At 47.2% G+C, this 15517-nt stretch overlaps 1 protein-coding gene across 3 annotated transcripts in view; it reads right to left on the reverse strand.

The window, feature by feature from the left end:
- Positions 1-15110, reverse strand: part of CARHSP1 (calcium regulated heat stable protein 1) — a 37362-nt gene extending 22252 nt beyond the window's left edge. Inside the window, exon 1 of one of the 3 annotated variants that reach the window (XM_017809103.1) lies at positions 14923-15110. Coding sequence is in view for 1 of the 3 variants with exons in the window: in XM_017809101.1 (XP_017664590.1) it covers positions 7970-7979 (10 nt within the window). In the remaining 2 variants the exon portion in view is untranslated. Of the gene's footprint in view, positions 1-7969; positions 7995-13217; positions 13271-14922 lie in introns of those variants that run through there. The other 2 variants (XM_017809102.1, XM_017809101.1) reach the window with 2 other exon arrangements.
- Between the last annotated feature and the right edge of the window lie 407 nt (positions 15111-15517).

Consider the following 15517-nt stretch of genomic DNA (forward strand, 5'->3'; position numbering starts at 1 on the left):
TCCTGGATTCAGAAACACCACCAGAAACTCTTTTTAAACGACTCACTTTCAAATGCCCTGGTTTCCAAATTTGTTCTGCGCAGCTGCATTTCTTTCCTTCTCCTAAGGAAGCCGTGCAAATAAACTCCTCAGCTTCACCTGCCCTTCTGCTGACACCTACAAACTCTTCTCAGCAGGAGCAGAAACATGGCCCCTTGCTCTCATTTGCTGAGAGAGTGGAGACTGGGACCCTCCGCTCCCTGCAATACCTTGCCCTGTTCAAGGTGAGGATCTGAGGGTGCTTGGCTCCCAAGGGTGCCCCCAGTTTACAGGGCAGCTCCCTGGCACCTCTCTGAGACTCATGAGCGCCAGGCACAGCACTTTCTGGCACTTGGACCCCGGTGCACACAGGGCTCCAGCCCCTCAGAGCATCCCAGCACTCCTCCTGCGTCACGGAGTTAAGCTCTTACAAAACACATGCAGTTACGAAACAGCGGGTTCCAAGAGCTTCCCCTTCCAGCTTAGTTTGCATGACTAACTTTCCACAATTAATACTGGTATTTCAATTAACACAACCTCAGAGGAGTTGCAACATGCATGTGACATGTCAACACGGGGGATTAGGGGACAAACATTACGCCCTTGGAGGCTGCAGAGGAGTGCCCACATACTGGAGTGATCTGGTGGTTAATGGAGACCAGGACATTGCCCAACCGTGTCCAGTAAAAGCCTAATAATAAGGCAGAAAAAATGCAAGGAAAATTCCCATTGCTTGTCAGTGCATAGAAATTAATTTGGATTAAAACAGGATTGAGTTTAAATAGCAGCAGTTACTTCCAAGCAGTCTCAGCAGTGAACACCTTGTCCCCAAACACTGTGGGTGCCCTTCTGCTCCTACAGTGTGATGTGTCTGAAGGAAATGCTGCCCAAGTAGCAGAGACCCCAGAAAGGGGTGGGAGGGAAACTAAGTCATCAGCAGCCTATATAGTACACTGAGAAAGATGAGGACTTTCTACAGTCCTGTATTTTCCACGATTCATGCAAGCTGACAGGTACACTTACAACAACAAAAGGTTTAGGTTAAGGAACTGAGTGGATAGGTTAGGTACGTTTTTCAACTGGTTTACAGTTATACTGAAGGGTATATGGCAATACCCTGTGGCTCGTTTTATTAAAAATACAGAGGAATCAAGATCGTCTGTCAGTGGAAATCCAGTATTTTCCATGATTGATGCTGCATAAACTTATTCTCCCAACTGCCTGGAATGGAGCTAGCCAGGGTCCTCCCCTTTTAAGCAAACACAGGAGGCTGTGATTGCCTGTAGTGAGTTGGCTGCTACGGGGACAGTGCTCACCAGGCTCTGCCCGAAGGCAGAGGGTGCACAGTGCCATGAGGAGGACCGTGTTTCATCCCACCTCCTGGAAAAAAGTACTTCAGTGAGAGCAGCACACACCAGCACCCAGTGGTCAGGTAACTTCCTCGGGACAATGCTGGGAAAGGCACAGAGCTGTCCCAAGACCAGCACACCTCCCCTCACACTCTCTCACAGGAGAAGTCCAAGACTTCCCCAACTCTTTTTTTTTTTTTAAGAACAGATTGCAAGGGATGGAAAACTCTCCCCAGCTCATGGCGAGCCTGGACAAGCAATGACAGGTTCCAGACACGCCCCCTCCTCTGGAAGCTCTTCCCAGACAAGGGTGAAGATGGTGGTGAAGATGATGGTGATAATTAGTGCATGCTAATCAGGTGCACGTGCTGCCCAGTGACTTAAGTTCCTGTGCACATACAGTATTGGCTAATGCCATCAAGTATTTAAATGACTTGCTTTGGTTATTGCTTTGGTTATCTCCAGCACAAACCAAGAAGCCCATGAGACAGGGATAGCAGGAAAAGGGGGATTCTCACAAACACCTGCCATGGCCAAGCTATCATACAAGAAGGGCATGGAAAAGTGCTGTCACATTGGCTCTGGAAAACCCTCCTAGACAGTGGGGGGAAAGTCTGCAGCACTGGGAAGAGTGAGCTCATGGCATTGTCAAGGATAAGGGCTGGAAGGGTCTGAGCTGTGCTCTGCATCAGCCTGTCCTGAGCACTGAATCCCACTCCTGGGGGGAGTGCAGGCATCTCCAGCATCAGGACACACTGTACAGTGGAGGTGTAACGTCTCCTGAAATGTAAGCCCACAGTAAGTCTGAAGATTGTGCACCCAGCTTCATTTCCTCACTCACGCAAATCCACAGGTTACACAGAACTATGCCCAAAATAAGTCTGGGAGACAGACCTGCACAGCAGCCCCTGCACCAGCCTGTCCCTGGGAGGTCACCACAGCCTCTCACCAACCAAACACGGTGGGATGATGAGCTCTTACACCCCTCCACGTGCAGCTGAAGACCCAGACCTGACCCAGCCAGGGCACAGCCGCAGGCAGCGAGCCAGCACCAGCCTGGGGGGACACCCAGCATCCTGTCCTGCTTCTGGTCTGCCAACTGCTTCCTGTGTGAACTGCCAGCCTACAAACCCTGGTTGCTTCTGTAGCAGCAGTGACACTGTGTCACAGCTCTGCCCAGCTGCCTGCAAAGTCACTGCCAGCAACCCCCACACTGCCAGGACCAGGAGCAGGAGCTCACACACCAACCCCCAAAGCCCTGCTCCAATCCAAGTGCTCCTTCCCTGGAGCCAAGTACACAACACGTCACCTCCAGGAGCAAGCCTTGGCTTCCCCAGATATGTCTGTCTTCACATGTCCCACATGGGCTGGAATAAAGGGACAGGGAAGTGTGAAGGGAGACCACAAAGGACTCTTGCAGTGAAACAGGGGAACATCAGGATGACTTTACTCAGTCCAACACTGGTAGCCAGGTGTGGCTGCCTAGGTCAGAGTTAAGTATAAGGTGAGTACACAGTGGTGCTTACCATCAACATCTTTCCAGCATCCTGGTTTAAATAAATAACCTCCTATGAGTTTTTCCAGGCCCTTCCTGAGTTCATATAATCTTTTAGCCCCTGCAGCATTCTCTGGCAAGGAGTCCTAGAGCTTAACTGTCTATAAAAAACTCCCCACTCCTTTTAGTGGACTGGTCCTTTTTACAGGAAAAATTAAGAAAGGACAGTGAGATCAAAAGGCAAATTAGTGAGAGCATAGCAAAAAAAGGTAAGAAAAGGAAAGGGAAGGGCATAACATGCAAAGGAAAAAAATAGGAAAAAGCATTAGCTCAGAAGAGCACATAAGAAAGGGTGCAGTCTTATTCATAAATCAAACCTTAAATTTTCTAACAGAAGTGACATAAATAGGATAGAGAGCAAGAGGAGAAGCTCCTTCTGGTGTTCTTCACCCCCACTCTAAATTTCCAAGTACAAACAAAAAAACCTCACACCTTTTTAAAACACATCTTAGTATTTCTAAATCGCTCCCCCATTCTTCACTTGAATGGCTGCCCTTATTCTTTCTTAGACAATAAACCCTACTAGTTTCAAATCTTTCTATAGATTTAGCTTGTCAACAAGCTAGCTGGTTTGGGCCAGAAACCAGATATAACCTATTCAAATGTTTTGTGATCCCCAGCACAGAACCCTTGTACTGACCACTCCAGGCTCCTGCTGCCTTCATCACCCCTCCATCAGCCAAGGCTGGGAGCTCTTTTCTTGGGCAGCAGAGGCAACACTTAATACATCTCATCCTATTCTTGCTAAACATGCCCAGTCACAGTAGGTGATGTATTTCCCAGATGAAGTACAATATCTGGTTGAACAGGGAACTTTCTGTCCCTTCCAGCACTTGCTCTGGAGATCTGCAACTCAGCTCCTCCTTCGGTGCTTTTCCGAGTCTGAAGCTCTCCCTCTGCCATTACTTCCATGCTGGCACATTCCCTGTGAATTTATTCCAGGATTTATTTCATACTGGCAGAAAATATTTATACCAAAACACGAGAAGTTTCTCATGTGTCTTGTGTCTAAGCATCTTAAGGCTCATCTACAAGGCAAATGGGCTTATACAGTGTCATGCTATTACAAAGGAGTTATACATATGTAAATCCCCAGGCACTTTTCAAAAGTTCTCCCTTTTTCAGCCTCCTCTCACATCACAAAACTTCAGGCACAATTATGGGTAAGTTTGTTCATGTGCAACTTTGAGCCTTTTAAGGCTACAGAAATCCTCTGAAATATTTATGTGGCTCAAGTGTTACTCAGAACAATTAGTTCACTGTGTTTCCTCCCTAATCAACATTTTCAATAGGGAAAAACATTTCACGTTACAGAGATCTATAACCATGGAAATGTATGAGGCATACATGTATTGGCAAAGAAAAAAACCCAGTCCTCTGAGGATATTTCATCTGCCAGCACTACAGCAAGATGCAGATGGCAGGGTGCAGAATCAGAAATCACTCAAAAATAACTTGATCCTCACACCAGTACTGTGAGGCACCCACAGACCCCAGATGCCTTTTTATCAGGCCAGATTTATTGTCTGGCTATCCCAGCGCACAGTCTCACTGCCTGTCACTTCCTATGCATATTTTTAAACATCCTAGTCTAATAACTCGAGTATATTTCAATTAGATCTCTCAGAAATCAATTAAACAAAAGGTTTGTGATTGAGACATCACTAGGAACCTGCACCAATATCAATTAATGACCAGAAGATACACAATTTACTGAAATAATTTAAGAAACAGAAAATGCTCTGTTTCTGACTCAAGAGTGAAGAAAATTCCTGCTTTCTGCTAAGCAACAAAGAAATGCTCTTGAATTCCATTAAGGCCTCCTCCTGTTCTATCCTGTCCCACAGTTTCCTACCTGCATCCTACTTCCCAGGCTCCAACAGCACAAATTCTCCCTACACAAACAGCTGCACCCACAATACAACCCACAATAAAACCCTTCTACCACACAAAAGTTTTAAAACTACATTCCACCTGCATGAAAGGTTAGCAATGGGCATCATCACTCCAACGAAGATGGCTTGACAAAATGCATATTCAGCCTGTGCTAACTGACAGGCATAGAAATGCACATTCCATTAAAATGAAACAAAAGGGAGCATTTTTACACACACACACACACAGATGGGATGACAGACCAACATTTTAATGGAGAAAATTCATGTGTTAATATGCTTAAAGATCAGTGCCCTATTTAACAATTGCATTTCTGTTTTCTTCTTCTCTCCCCAGTCTCCCTCTACACAATTTACAGTATATCCCACCATGCATTACACGAGGTCATGCTTGTGACTCTAAGACCCCCCCCTCAGTGTCCTCATTTCCTCAGCTGTAAAGCAAAGACAACCTCCTTTGCAGCAGCAGAGTGAGGACCAGCTGTGTCCACAGCTCTGGGTACAAACCCTGAGTGAGCTGCAGAGGTTCATCAGGCTGACAACCAGCCCGGGTTCCCTGCTCAAATCCAGCAGCAAGCAGGAGGCAGCACACCCACTGGCAACGTGCCTGGCCCCAAACCAAAACACCTCCCTGCAAGCAGTTCATTGTGCTTTTAGTGAAAAGGAGACTGAGGCAAAGGGATCTTCACACTCAGTGTGAATCAATGCTGCTCGCAAGCAAAAGCCACACTCAGTCTCCACCAGAAGGCAAGTGCTCCATCAACAATAAAACTAAGGGTTAGTTTGTGACTCTCAAACTGAAATTGCCTTTATTTGTTTAACTAAAGTCCATAGGATACGAACTATATAAATATACACATTGCACAGATCTGGTTTTTCTTACGTAACCCAACTACCTGCAGAACAGAGAATACATAAGCAAACATACACAACCAAACTGCTCGGCACAGCAGAAAATGTTGCTGCTTTACCTTACTGACCTCTCCTCAGCTCAGTCCTGGCAGCACAACTATCTCCACTGCAAGCTGCTGTTTTAGGGATCTTGTGGGTCTCCTGCACTGATGAGCAGGTAGTTCCTATATGTGTAACCAAACCTGTGACACACCCACAGCACACCCCACAGCCTCCAGAGCTGCTTCGGGAACAGGAGCCACTTTGATAAACAGCCCAAACCCTCTGGAAACTACACCTTACACAAATCCTCTCAGTCCTGTCCTCTCAGATGGCAGTTTGGAAAAATATCACCAATTACACGCTTTAGATTTTTCAGGAAAAAAATTCTTAGTCTCAAAAATGCTCACAATACCCACAGTCCAGCAAATCCACTGCAGGCAACGCATCGTTCGCAGCCCACTAATGGGAAAATGGACCTAGAGGGAGTTTAACTGCTTTCCCTGATTACCATGTGTGCACAGACTAGTCTTTCTTGCTCAGCACATCCACTCTGCGTTCACAGCCAGTCGAATGGCAAAAGGAGTCATATTGTGTTTCGATGCCTGCAAAAACCGCAGCGCCAGCACAGGCACGTGTGCGGGGCTTGATTCCGTGCCTGCCTACACGTCAACAAAACTATTTACTGCGCTGTGATTTCCAGAGCCACGGCTCCAGTGATGTGCTGGGAGGGCACGGAACAGGACAGAGCTGTCCAGAATCACAGACGCTGCTGCTGTTATTTATGTCTGCTGTGTTAATGCTCAAAAGCCAACACAGACCAAAGCAAGGGAACAGGCAGCTCAAGCTTTTCAGGGAAGGCAGAAATCAGCTGTTATAGTCAAAAAGAAAAAGCAGGTGAGACTTGAGGCATGTATGTTCTTCAGGCTTAAAAATAAAAATCCATATAGAAGCACATGTTTAATGGAAGATTGTACTAAGCATTGTGTTAGAGCAGTCACAGCTCCAAAGAGCTGTATCTACTTCAACTGCAAACACGGAGGGAATGGGACACACAAGCAGAGCAAACACCATGCACAGGAATGGCAGTGAGTGCCTTTATGAAAGATTATTTTGATTCAATTTACCTCTTCGGCCACACGACCTTATGAAGCTGGAAAAGACTCACTAGCAAGAGAGATTTGAGATCAGTAAGAAAACAAAGGCAAGGAAATGTGTACCCGTGTTTTGTGTGAAACTTGGTGTTACACTGCTAAGAATCCTCAGGTAAGCCTGCACGTTTGCCTGCCTCAGGAACAAGCCCTAAGTCCAGAACAAGTCATGCCGTGGCACTGGGAAACCAGAGGCATGCACGCCTGGTGGGTTCACCCTGGTCTGGGTGGCCAGGAGATCTGAGGCTACACAGCTCCACATCAGTGGGGTACCAGAGAGAGAGCTCCTCCTCAGGAGCTGTGCCAGGAAACAGGCAACCCAGCCACACTAAAATGTTTAAGAACAAATTTGATTAGGATCCCAGACCCCAACTCTACCAGTTTAGCGAGTGTCCAGCAAAACTCCTTTCCCCCTACAGGGCTGTGATAAATGCCAAAACAGCTCTGCACTACCTTATTTTCTTCTTTTATTCCTCTGGGAGGATTTTCAGATGCGGTTTGCCTACCAGAAAAGCCTGAGGGATGGAAGAGTGGGAAAGGTGAGCATGTGAAAAACTGACTGTGCAGGCAGCAGTATGATGACACCACGGCCATGGGACGCTGCTGGCAGAGCCTGGGCAGCAGCTCTGCCAGGTTCAGCCTGGCCTGGGTCCAGCAGTGAGTTTCTGTCCTGAAGTCCCTGCTACTGTGGGTAAAAGACACTGCAGTGCATCACACATCCCCAGGGAGAAAGAGCTTTTTTGTCTAAGTCTGGTATTGAGGAAAAAGTAAATTTTAAAAAATAATGTATCAGAAGACAGTGGAGCTGCAAAAATATATAGGTATATAAAGGTATGCTCTCTACTCTGGAACTTGTATTCTAAACATTGGTGAGAATAATTTTTAGGACACAGTTCCTGGGATAGGGAAAAACTGCCCTTCTGCATAGAAAAAAGAACACATTTATTCAGAAACTGAGACCTGTGTAAGACCACTTTTCAAACATTTTCTGTAACACCATAAAGCAGAAAGTCATTACAAATATTCACTCTATTTCATCTCTTCCCTACCAGTAAAATGAAAACCCCTCCAATTGAATTAGCTCGAAATAACTTTAAGAACTCCTCCTACCAGTCTCCATCGCTAAGAGGCTCTGTGAAAAGGCTATCAGCATATTTCATAATTCCCATTGCTCGATTTTCCCCAAATATTGGAGATCCAAATCTTTACAGCTGAGCATATTTTGCCTTTCCTGGCTGCTGTCAGCAGAGCTCCTGGTCTAGACAAGCCACTGCCCAGACAGGCATTGCCTTGCTAAGCTGGGTGAAAGGATCCAAATGATGTATTTACACCCCAGTAACAGGTATATATTTTGTAAACAGGAAATTCTTTTACGTTTCTCTTTGGCAGCTTCATTTACCCTTTAAAGTCATTGTCAAGAAGTTGCAATTGTGGCCGTGATTTATTTTAATCAAGTAACTTATGTAACTGAAAACAAGCAAATGTCTTTGAGCCACCTTCTGAAATCATATCATGATGGGAAAGCCACCAAACAGTAACCACTGAGGAGGCAGGAGCTCATAAAACAATATATCCATATCGCCAGAGGGCCTCGATCAGCGTGACTGGCACTGCAATGTAAACAAACCAAACATGAACCGTGTACTGACACAGAAAGAAAATTCCTCCCCAACTGGACAGGCAAGATTAAATGTTTATTTCCTGGACAGAGGTCACTCTGTCTGGACACTCTCTTAAATAGCAAGTGGCAAAACATTTGAAACCTTGGGAAAAGCAGTGCTCCTGGAAATGTTTTAAGATGCAGAGCTGTGCCTGAAGGAATACAACGTGACTCCCATGGCAGAGCTGCCACAACAGAATACACCATCCATCCCACCCTGCCCAAAACCAACACTGGGAAGGCAAAGTGAACATCAGATGCTGAATTGGCTCCCTACTGGAAGCAGAGGTTCACACTCTAATTCTCAGAAATTTTATCTTTTGTTTTTACTGTTAGCCATCAAAATCTGTGGTTCCAGCAGGCAGCTGTGTCTCCACACCAACTGGCAGTCTGTCCTCCACCATGGGACAAACACACCACCAGTGGTGGGACCTGCAGCACACTACAGGTGGCTGAGCAGGACAGAGACCCACTACTACAGGCTCTTCAGAGGAGCACCAACATGTTCTTTGCTTTCCCTCTTGGGATCAGCCTTAGCTGTTAATGCCCCACCACTTCCCAAGTCATACGCTGCTCATGAGGCATGGCAAAGGACCAGCTGGTTTAATATTAAAGAGAAACTATCAGGTCAGAGTTCTCCATTTTCCTTTGTCCCTCACAAAGCAGTCTGTGATCAGATCAGGCACAGAGCCATCAGGGTGAGGAGGCCCTGCAACACGGCTGCACAGGCTTACTTGCTTCTTCCAGAAAACAGTAACAGAGCCCTTCCCTGCAGCTGAAACCCCTCCCCAGGGATTCAACTGCAGGTTGATTTGTTTTCTCTGTGCCTTCATCCCTCCACTATCTGATCACCTTTCAAAGGGAAGCTGTAGCTCAACCCCAGGTTTATCTTCCCAGACCTCAGTGCCAGGTGAGAAGTGGCCACCAAGGGATTATTGCCCAAAGAACCTGGCAAGAGCCCAAAGGCCAAATACATAATTGCTGTCCTTGAAACATCCTCATATTTAAACATCTGTTGAGACCTTCACCCTATCTCCAGCTCCTCCCTGCAGAAATACAGAATTCCAGGGAAGTGGAGCCTAATGCTCAGACCATGGATGACGGGTCAAAAACTTAATGTTCGTTTCCTTTAGACTACTATTCACTTTCCAAACTGCATAAATAATGCAAGAACCTCTTAATGCAAGTGTCATTACCCCCAGGATAATAATTATTTAAAAAGCATTTCCTAGGTTACTTCGTTATATACCTACATTTGAAATCGACCCAATGAAAAAAGCTGCTGTGCAAACCAACGGCGAATAAAAAACCAGCGAACCTCTGAAATCAATCAGTAGGATTGTAGCATCGGAGGAACCACACAAATGACGCTGCTTTAACTGGAGTGGGAGGGGTTTTCCAGGCTGTTGAAGCCCTGTCCATTAGCGGGAGGTCAGGCTCCGGGGCAGCACCCACCCGGGGGCCCCACAGCCAAGCCTGAGTAGATGCGACTTGACTCGCGTGGTATTTTACAGCTTCCCTCGGGGACGGCAAACAACAGAAACACCACTTTATTGTACTCCACATGCCCCAAAAATGACAGAAACGGCAGCTAAGAGAGTGTCGTTCTGCACAGTGAAGGGACAAAGGAAGCCTCAGTTCAGATCCTCTCTAGCCTTGGCGGGGATGGTGCTCCGAGGTGCCACTTCATGACGGGGGGGGATCCCATCTCTGCACCTTCTGTTCCTGTCTTTTTTTCTTAGCAACTAGCTGAGGGGGGGGAAAAGCAAAATCTTCCCACAGAATCTCGCTTCTGCTTGTTTACAAAATCCAAGAGGCAGTTGTTTATTCTCAGAAAGGGAAGACTGCAAGAAGCGATGCTCCAACAAGAGAGAGCCCTGTCCGTGCTCCCTGCTCTGACACCACTCTCTGCCTCCCTCGGTGCTCTTCCCGGTACCATGGGCTGCATCGCGCACGCTACAGCCACACACGTCATGAAAAAGGAGAACAGGCACAAAGGCAAATCCTGAAAGCGCTCCCCGGCCAGCTGAGGTCTGCCCAGAGGAACTCAATTGCAGAACCGAGAGCAGAGAGCGGCGCCCGGCAGGCGCTGCCTCACCCGGGCTGAGTGACCCCCGCAGCCCCCCGAGCCCACCCGGGCAGGCGGCGGGGAGCGGAAAGGAGCGATCAGTGAGGGAGGAGGAGGAAATGAAGATCACTGATCTGTCCAAGGGACTGCCTGGGACATGAGGAAAAGACAGTATTAGAATGAGAGAAGGAAGCAGAACAACTGCCTCTACCCTGCCCTGAGAGAAAAGGCAGAGCAGTTAGTCAGATGAACGCTGTTTTTCATTTTATCTGAACTATACTGGGGAGTGACACATCATGCTAAACACCTCCTTTCTCTACAGTGTTTCAGCTGTTTCTTTTTGTTTAGCTCTCCGTATCAACCTGTTGCAAAAAAAAGCAGGATTTGAGTTTCTAAAACTGTTGCGCAGAAAGAAAAACGAACACTTCAATCTTTTATTTCCTCTTCAAAGGCTGCCACCCCTCTGATGTGCAGAGTGCACAGTGTTCCCAGCCCTGGGAACAGCCCTGTTGCCCACTGGCCCCCGAAGGAAGTTCCCAGCCCCAGGAAGGGATGTAATCCCCACTCATCACTCCCCTTGATGGGGAGTTGATGGGGTTTGCACTTTTCAAGCCCAATTCTTCTTCTTACTCTCTGTCAGAAACCTTTCAGATGAGGGACAGATTAACCACCAACATCCAAATATTTATCAATACATACTTGAACAGTTACAATCTCATTAAATGTTACTAATCAAGTCTCTTTCCAAGTTTCAAGCAGTAACTATCAATCTCCGCTGAGACTACTCCATATTCAGTGATCAAAAAAAAAAAACAAACTTGAGACAAAAACAGTCAAAAGGTGCAACCAGAAACAGCTTTCACCCTGAAGACACCCCAGCCACAACCAGCAGGCCCCAACTGCTTCTGCACCCCACATCCTGCTTGGGATGAAATGTAAGCAGGGGAAGGATTTCTTTACTTCTGCCACAGCCTGCTGGTCCTATCGCCGAGAAAGAACCCCCCTCACCACATTTCATCCCAAGACCCGTATTTTGTGTAGTGCACAAACACGGTCTGGCAGTTTGTTGTAAGGCAGCTCTACCTGCAGTAAATACATCCATGTTCATGCTGTGTTTTGTGCTCAGGTATATATAAAGCCTGGATTTATATTTATTTAGACAGCACTACCCAAAAGGCAACAGCCATAAGAGAAGACAGAACCCAGCATTACCTGGCCTTATCTGGCTACTTTCACATGACTTGTATGTAAATATTTCTGTGCTTACAAACATGTAAGTAAAGGAGGGGACGATGCCAGTCAAAATATTTACAACCACGGGCAAACCGCAGTGACAGAAGCTCAGAGCAGTGCAGAGGGTAGTTGTAGCCAGAAGCAGCTGCCCAGAACATGGGAGGACAGGGAAGCAGCACAACCAAACTCTTGGTTCTGTGTCACATGGGTGTCACGACATGCACAGGGCCCTGGGATGAGCTCCACCCTCAGCTCTGCCCCTGCAAAGGGCCACTTCAAGAAGCATGTTTTCTCTCCTTTTATCCTCATATAGCACGTAAAAATATATCCATTGCCAGAGAACAGGCTCATCTTTCCTACAGTTTCTTTGGCACACGTAACTTTTTTTCTGTAAACACACAAAGTCTTTATACATGCCTTTTTTTTTTTTTAAACATCCTTACATGTTAGTTAAGCCTTCTTAGACTTAATGGAGATACTAAGATGTACTTGTGAAAGTCCAGGCCCTCTACAGCTACATACACAGGCCTTTCTATCTTCCATTAATAATCAACAGAAGGAAAGAAATTATGTTTGCCAAACATATGATAATAGTCAGAAGGTCAACATTAAGAACAGCAATCAAAAAACCTCGCTCAACCTCACAAAAAAATAATGATCAGGAGGGTCACGTCCAAGCAGCCTTAAAGTATTTTCAGACTCTCCCTGAGATCAAATTTAGCACCACAGAAGGTTTTGCAAACATTTCTTAGAAGTAGCTCAGCAGTTCCAGCAAAAACAGAGTCATAAAAGAACTTCAAATGCACTCCCTAAAAGCCAAATCCAGAGGCACAGATCCAAAAATCATCCTCAGAGGTTTCTCTACAAGGGCAAGAAGTGACATGCACACACATCTGACATGCAGAGAGAACACGAAATAAGGGTTCCTTTCCCCAGTTTTACTGCTCAGAGGCGCTGACTGTAAGAGCGAACAGCTCACGCCACAGCAACAGACTCTGTGAGTTCTGAAGGGTCCCCTCTAAGCAACCAGTGCTCAGACCTTTTTCCTCCCAGCGCTAGAAAGCTTCTTATTTAGCGTGCTTTGTCTTGCTCGTCATTTACGAAATAGGCGATTCCGAGAGTAACAGCGGCACATCCGCAGTTCCGAAGCGCAACAAAAAAAAAAAAAAACCGCAAAAGTGTTAAGGGGGGGAAAAAAGGGGAGGAAAGGAAAGGAAAGGGAAGGAAAGGGGAAAGAAACTAGCCTTAATGTCTAAAGCGAAATAAATCCACCGCACCGCAGACGAAAGCAGCGCCGGGCGCTCCCCCAGCCAGGCGCTCCAGCGGCGCGGAGCCCAAGGACCCTCGGTCGCTTCTCGCCCCCCGGGGAAGAGCAGCTCGCCCCCGGCCCCGCTCACCTGGTCCGCCCGGGCTGGCGCTGGCCCCGCGCAGGGCCGGGCTGTGTCGGCGCTGGCCCGGCCCCGCCGCTCCCCGCCCCGGCTGTAACGCGGGTGGGCCGGGCGGCTCCGCCCCGACCGGACCGGGCTCACCTGGCCCGGCCGACAGCGCCCCGGCCTGGGGCGTTTAACGAGCCCGGGGGATGCGCTGCCTGATGGCCACTTCCACTCCCCGCTCGCAGGCTCGGCCCCGAGACGGTTCTGTCCAAAAATAAAATCGCGATAGCGAAGTGGAGATGGTGTTAAAAGAAAGGGGTGACGCGGCCAGAGGGCTCAGTGAAACAGAGAGTTATAGAAGAATAATCGTGGTGAACTTTCCCCGAATTCTGCAATGGGGATGAGGGACAGAGCTGTGGTGAGCGCCGCTGAGAAAGCCCACACATGTGCTCTGTAGTAGCATGACCTGGGTGTTGTTCATGCATGTTCATGCATCTCCTGCATGAACCAGAGCTGTCACACAGGGCCTGAAGCGGCAGCTGCAGCAGCACCACTGATGAGACAGTCCGGGACAGTGATGAGGGCAGGCTCTCAGTAAATGCTCACAGACTACAGGAACACAAGAATCACTGATAGATCTTAGGGCAGAGAGAAGGGAAAGCACTACATAAGCACTACATCCAGCCACCAGAGTTTTAGCAGTGCTTTCATCTGCGCACAGTCTTCCTCGCTGATAATAAACCACAGCATTCTGGAAGGTGGTTTTACAAAGAGAGCTTAGGCACTGAATTCTTTCCGGTACTTTTCCACTTAAAGGTACCAGAAAAGCATATCCTGATATCTCTGCAAAGGTAAGGTTTATAGCAGACAGAAGTATACACTCTTTTAGCCAGCCATTATCATACAAGAAGCAGCAGTGTGCAATTTGTGGCAAAACTGCCACACACAGATTTTAGCAGGGCTTTTTTTTCCATGAGGAAAATTAAACAGAAGTCCTATAACACAGTGTGTTTGATCTGAGAACAGGGCATTTAGAAGAGGTCTCAGAATATGCAGCAACCAGCTATCTGTGTCAATCACACGGTTGTCTTCCAAAGTATCTTACCTCTCCATCCAGTTCTGTTCCACACAAGATCTTACCCCTTGGTAAGATACAGTTACAGGACTGACGACTTCTCTTGCTTAAAATATTAATTAGAGCTAAAATTAAACATTTATTCCTGGAAATCTTTTCTTTTCTGCTTTGTGTGGCAAAACTGCTTTTTTTGAGGTGGAGGAGGATGAAGGGAAAGCACTACATAAACAAGCACTGTTCAGAGCAGTCTCCCCAGTCACACAGCCTGGGATTACAGCTGTGCTTTCCTCAAAGGTTCAGCACTTGTGAGTCATCTCTCTTCTTTTCCCCTCTCCCTCTTCTTCCCAAGCAGAAAAACACAGCCCATGGGAAATACATGACAATGGATGTCCACAGCCATGAGGCTGCTTTTCAATACTGGATGGTGAGCTTGAGGGACCCTCCGTGTGAGTGTGTGTGTGTGTGTGTGTGTGTGTGTTCCCCCAGCCACCACAGCTAAGAAGCATGATTTTGCCTGTTGCTTTTTTCACCAGCTGCCAGAGACAGGAGAGGCTCCAGCTTCCCCCTGAACTCCCAAGTTGTCTCCCTCCCCTCTTCCTCTCTCTCAGTACAATTACTAACGATCAGTTAATAATTTCCAGCCCACGTGCCTACCTTGCTCTCTCTGTCCCTGATGTGGGGTGGCCGTCAGCGGTGCAGCTCCTTCCCGGGATGCAGGCAGGGCTGGGAACCTCCCCAGAGGACAATGCTCTTGGGTTGGACCAGCAAGGGGCACCTCGCAGGTAGGAGGAGGGCAGGAGGTGGTCCAAAGCTGCAGGGCTCACCTGCCTCTCTCCTTTCCTGCTGGATGGTCCCCTGCTTACTCAGACACAGCTCTGGGCTGTTGCTGGGACTGAACACTCCCCTCAGCAGTCCTGAAAGGGAAAAAAAAAACAGAAGGATTTCTTGATAGCATCATTATCCCACTTTTCATTCATTTAAAGTATTCAAAGTGCAATTACTTACACAATTTGAGTGAAGGAAATGAGTGTGTAGGGGGAAAATGTATCAGTTAATGTGATTCATTAGTAATGGTGGGTGATATTCGTCCCTGCACAGCAGCAAGGATGAGGTGGCTTGAACAGATCTCAGATAATTAGTGGGTGCTGATAGTAGATATAGGGCAAATACTGCCCACCTCTATTAGAAAGGCATGATTTAGTCTAGGATAGCTCCACACATCCAGAAAGGCAATCCAATTCTGGATTCT

Source organism: Lepidothrix coronata, unplaced genomic scaffold, assembly GCF_001604755.1.
Source record: "Lepidothrix coronata isolate B3197 unplaced genomic scaffold, Lepidothrix_coronata-1.0 Scaffold24, whole genome shotgun sequence".
Lineage (NCBI taxonomy): Eukaryota > Metazoa > Chordata > Aves > Passeriformes > Pipridae > Lepidothrix > Lepidothrix coronata.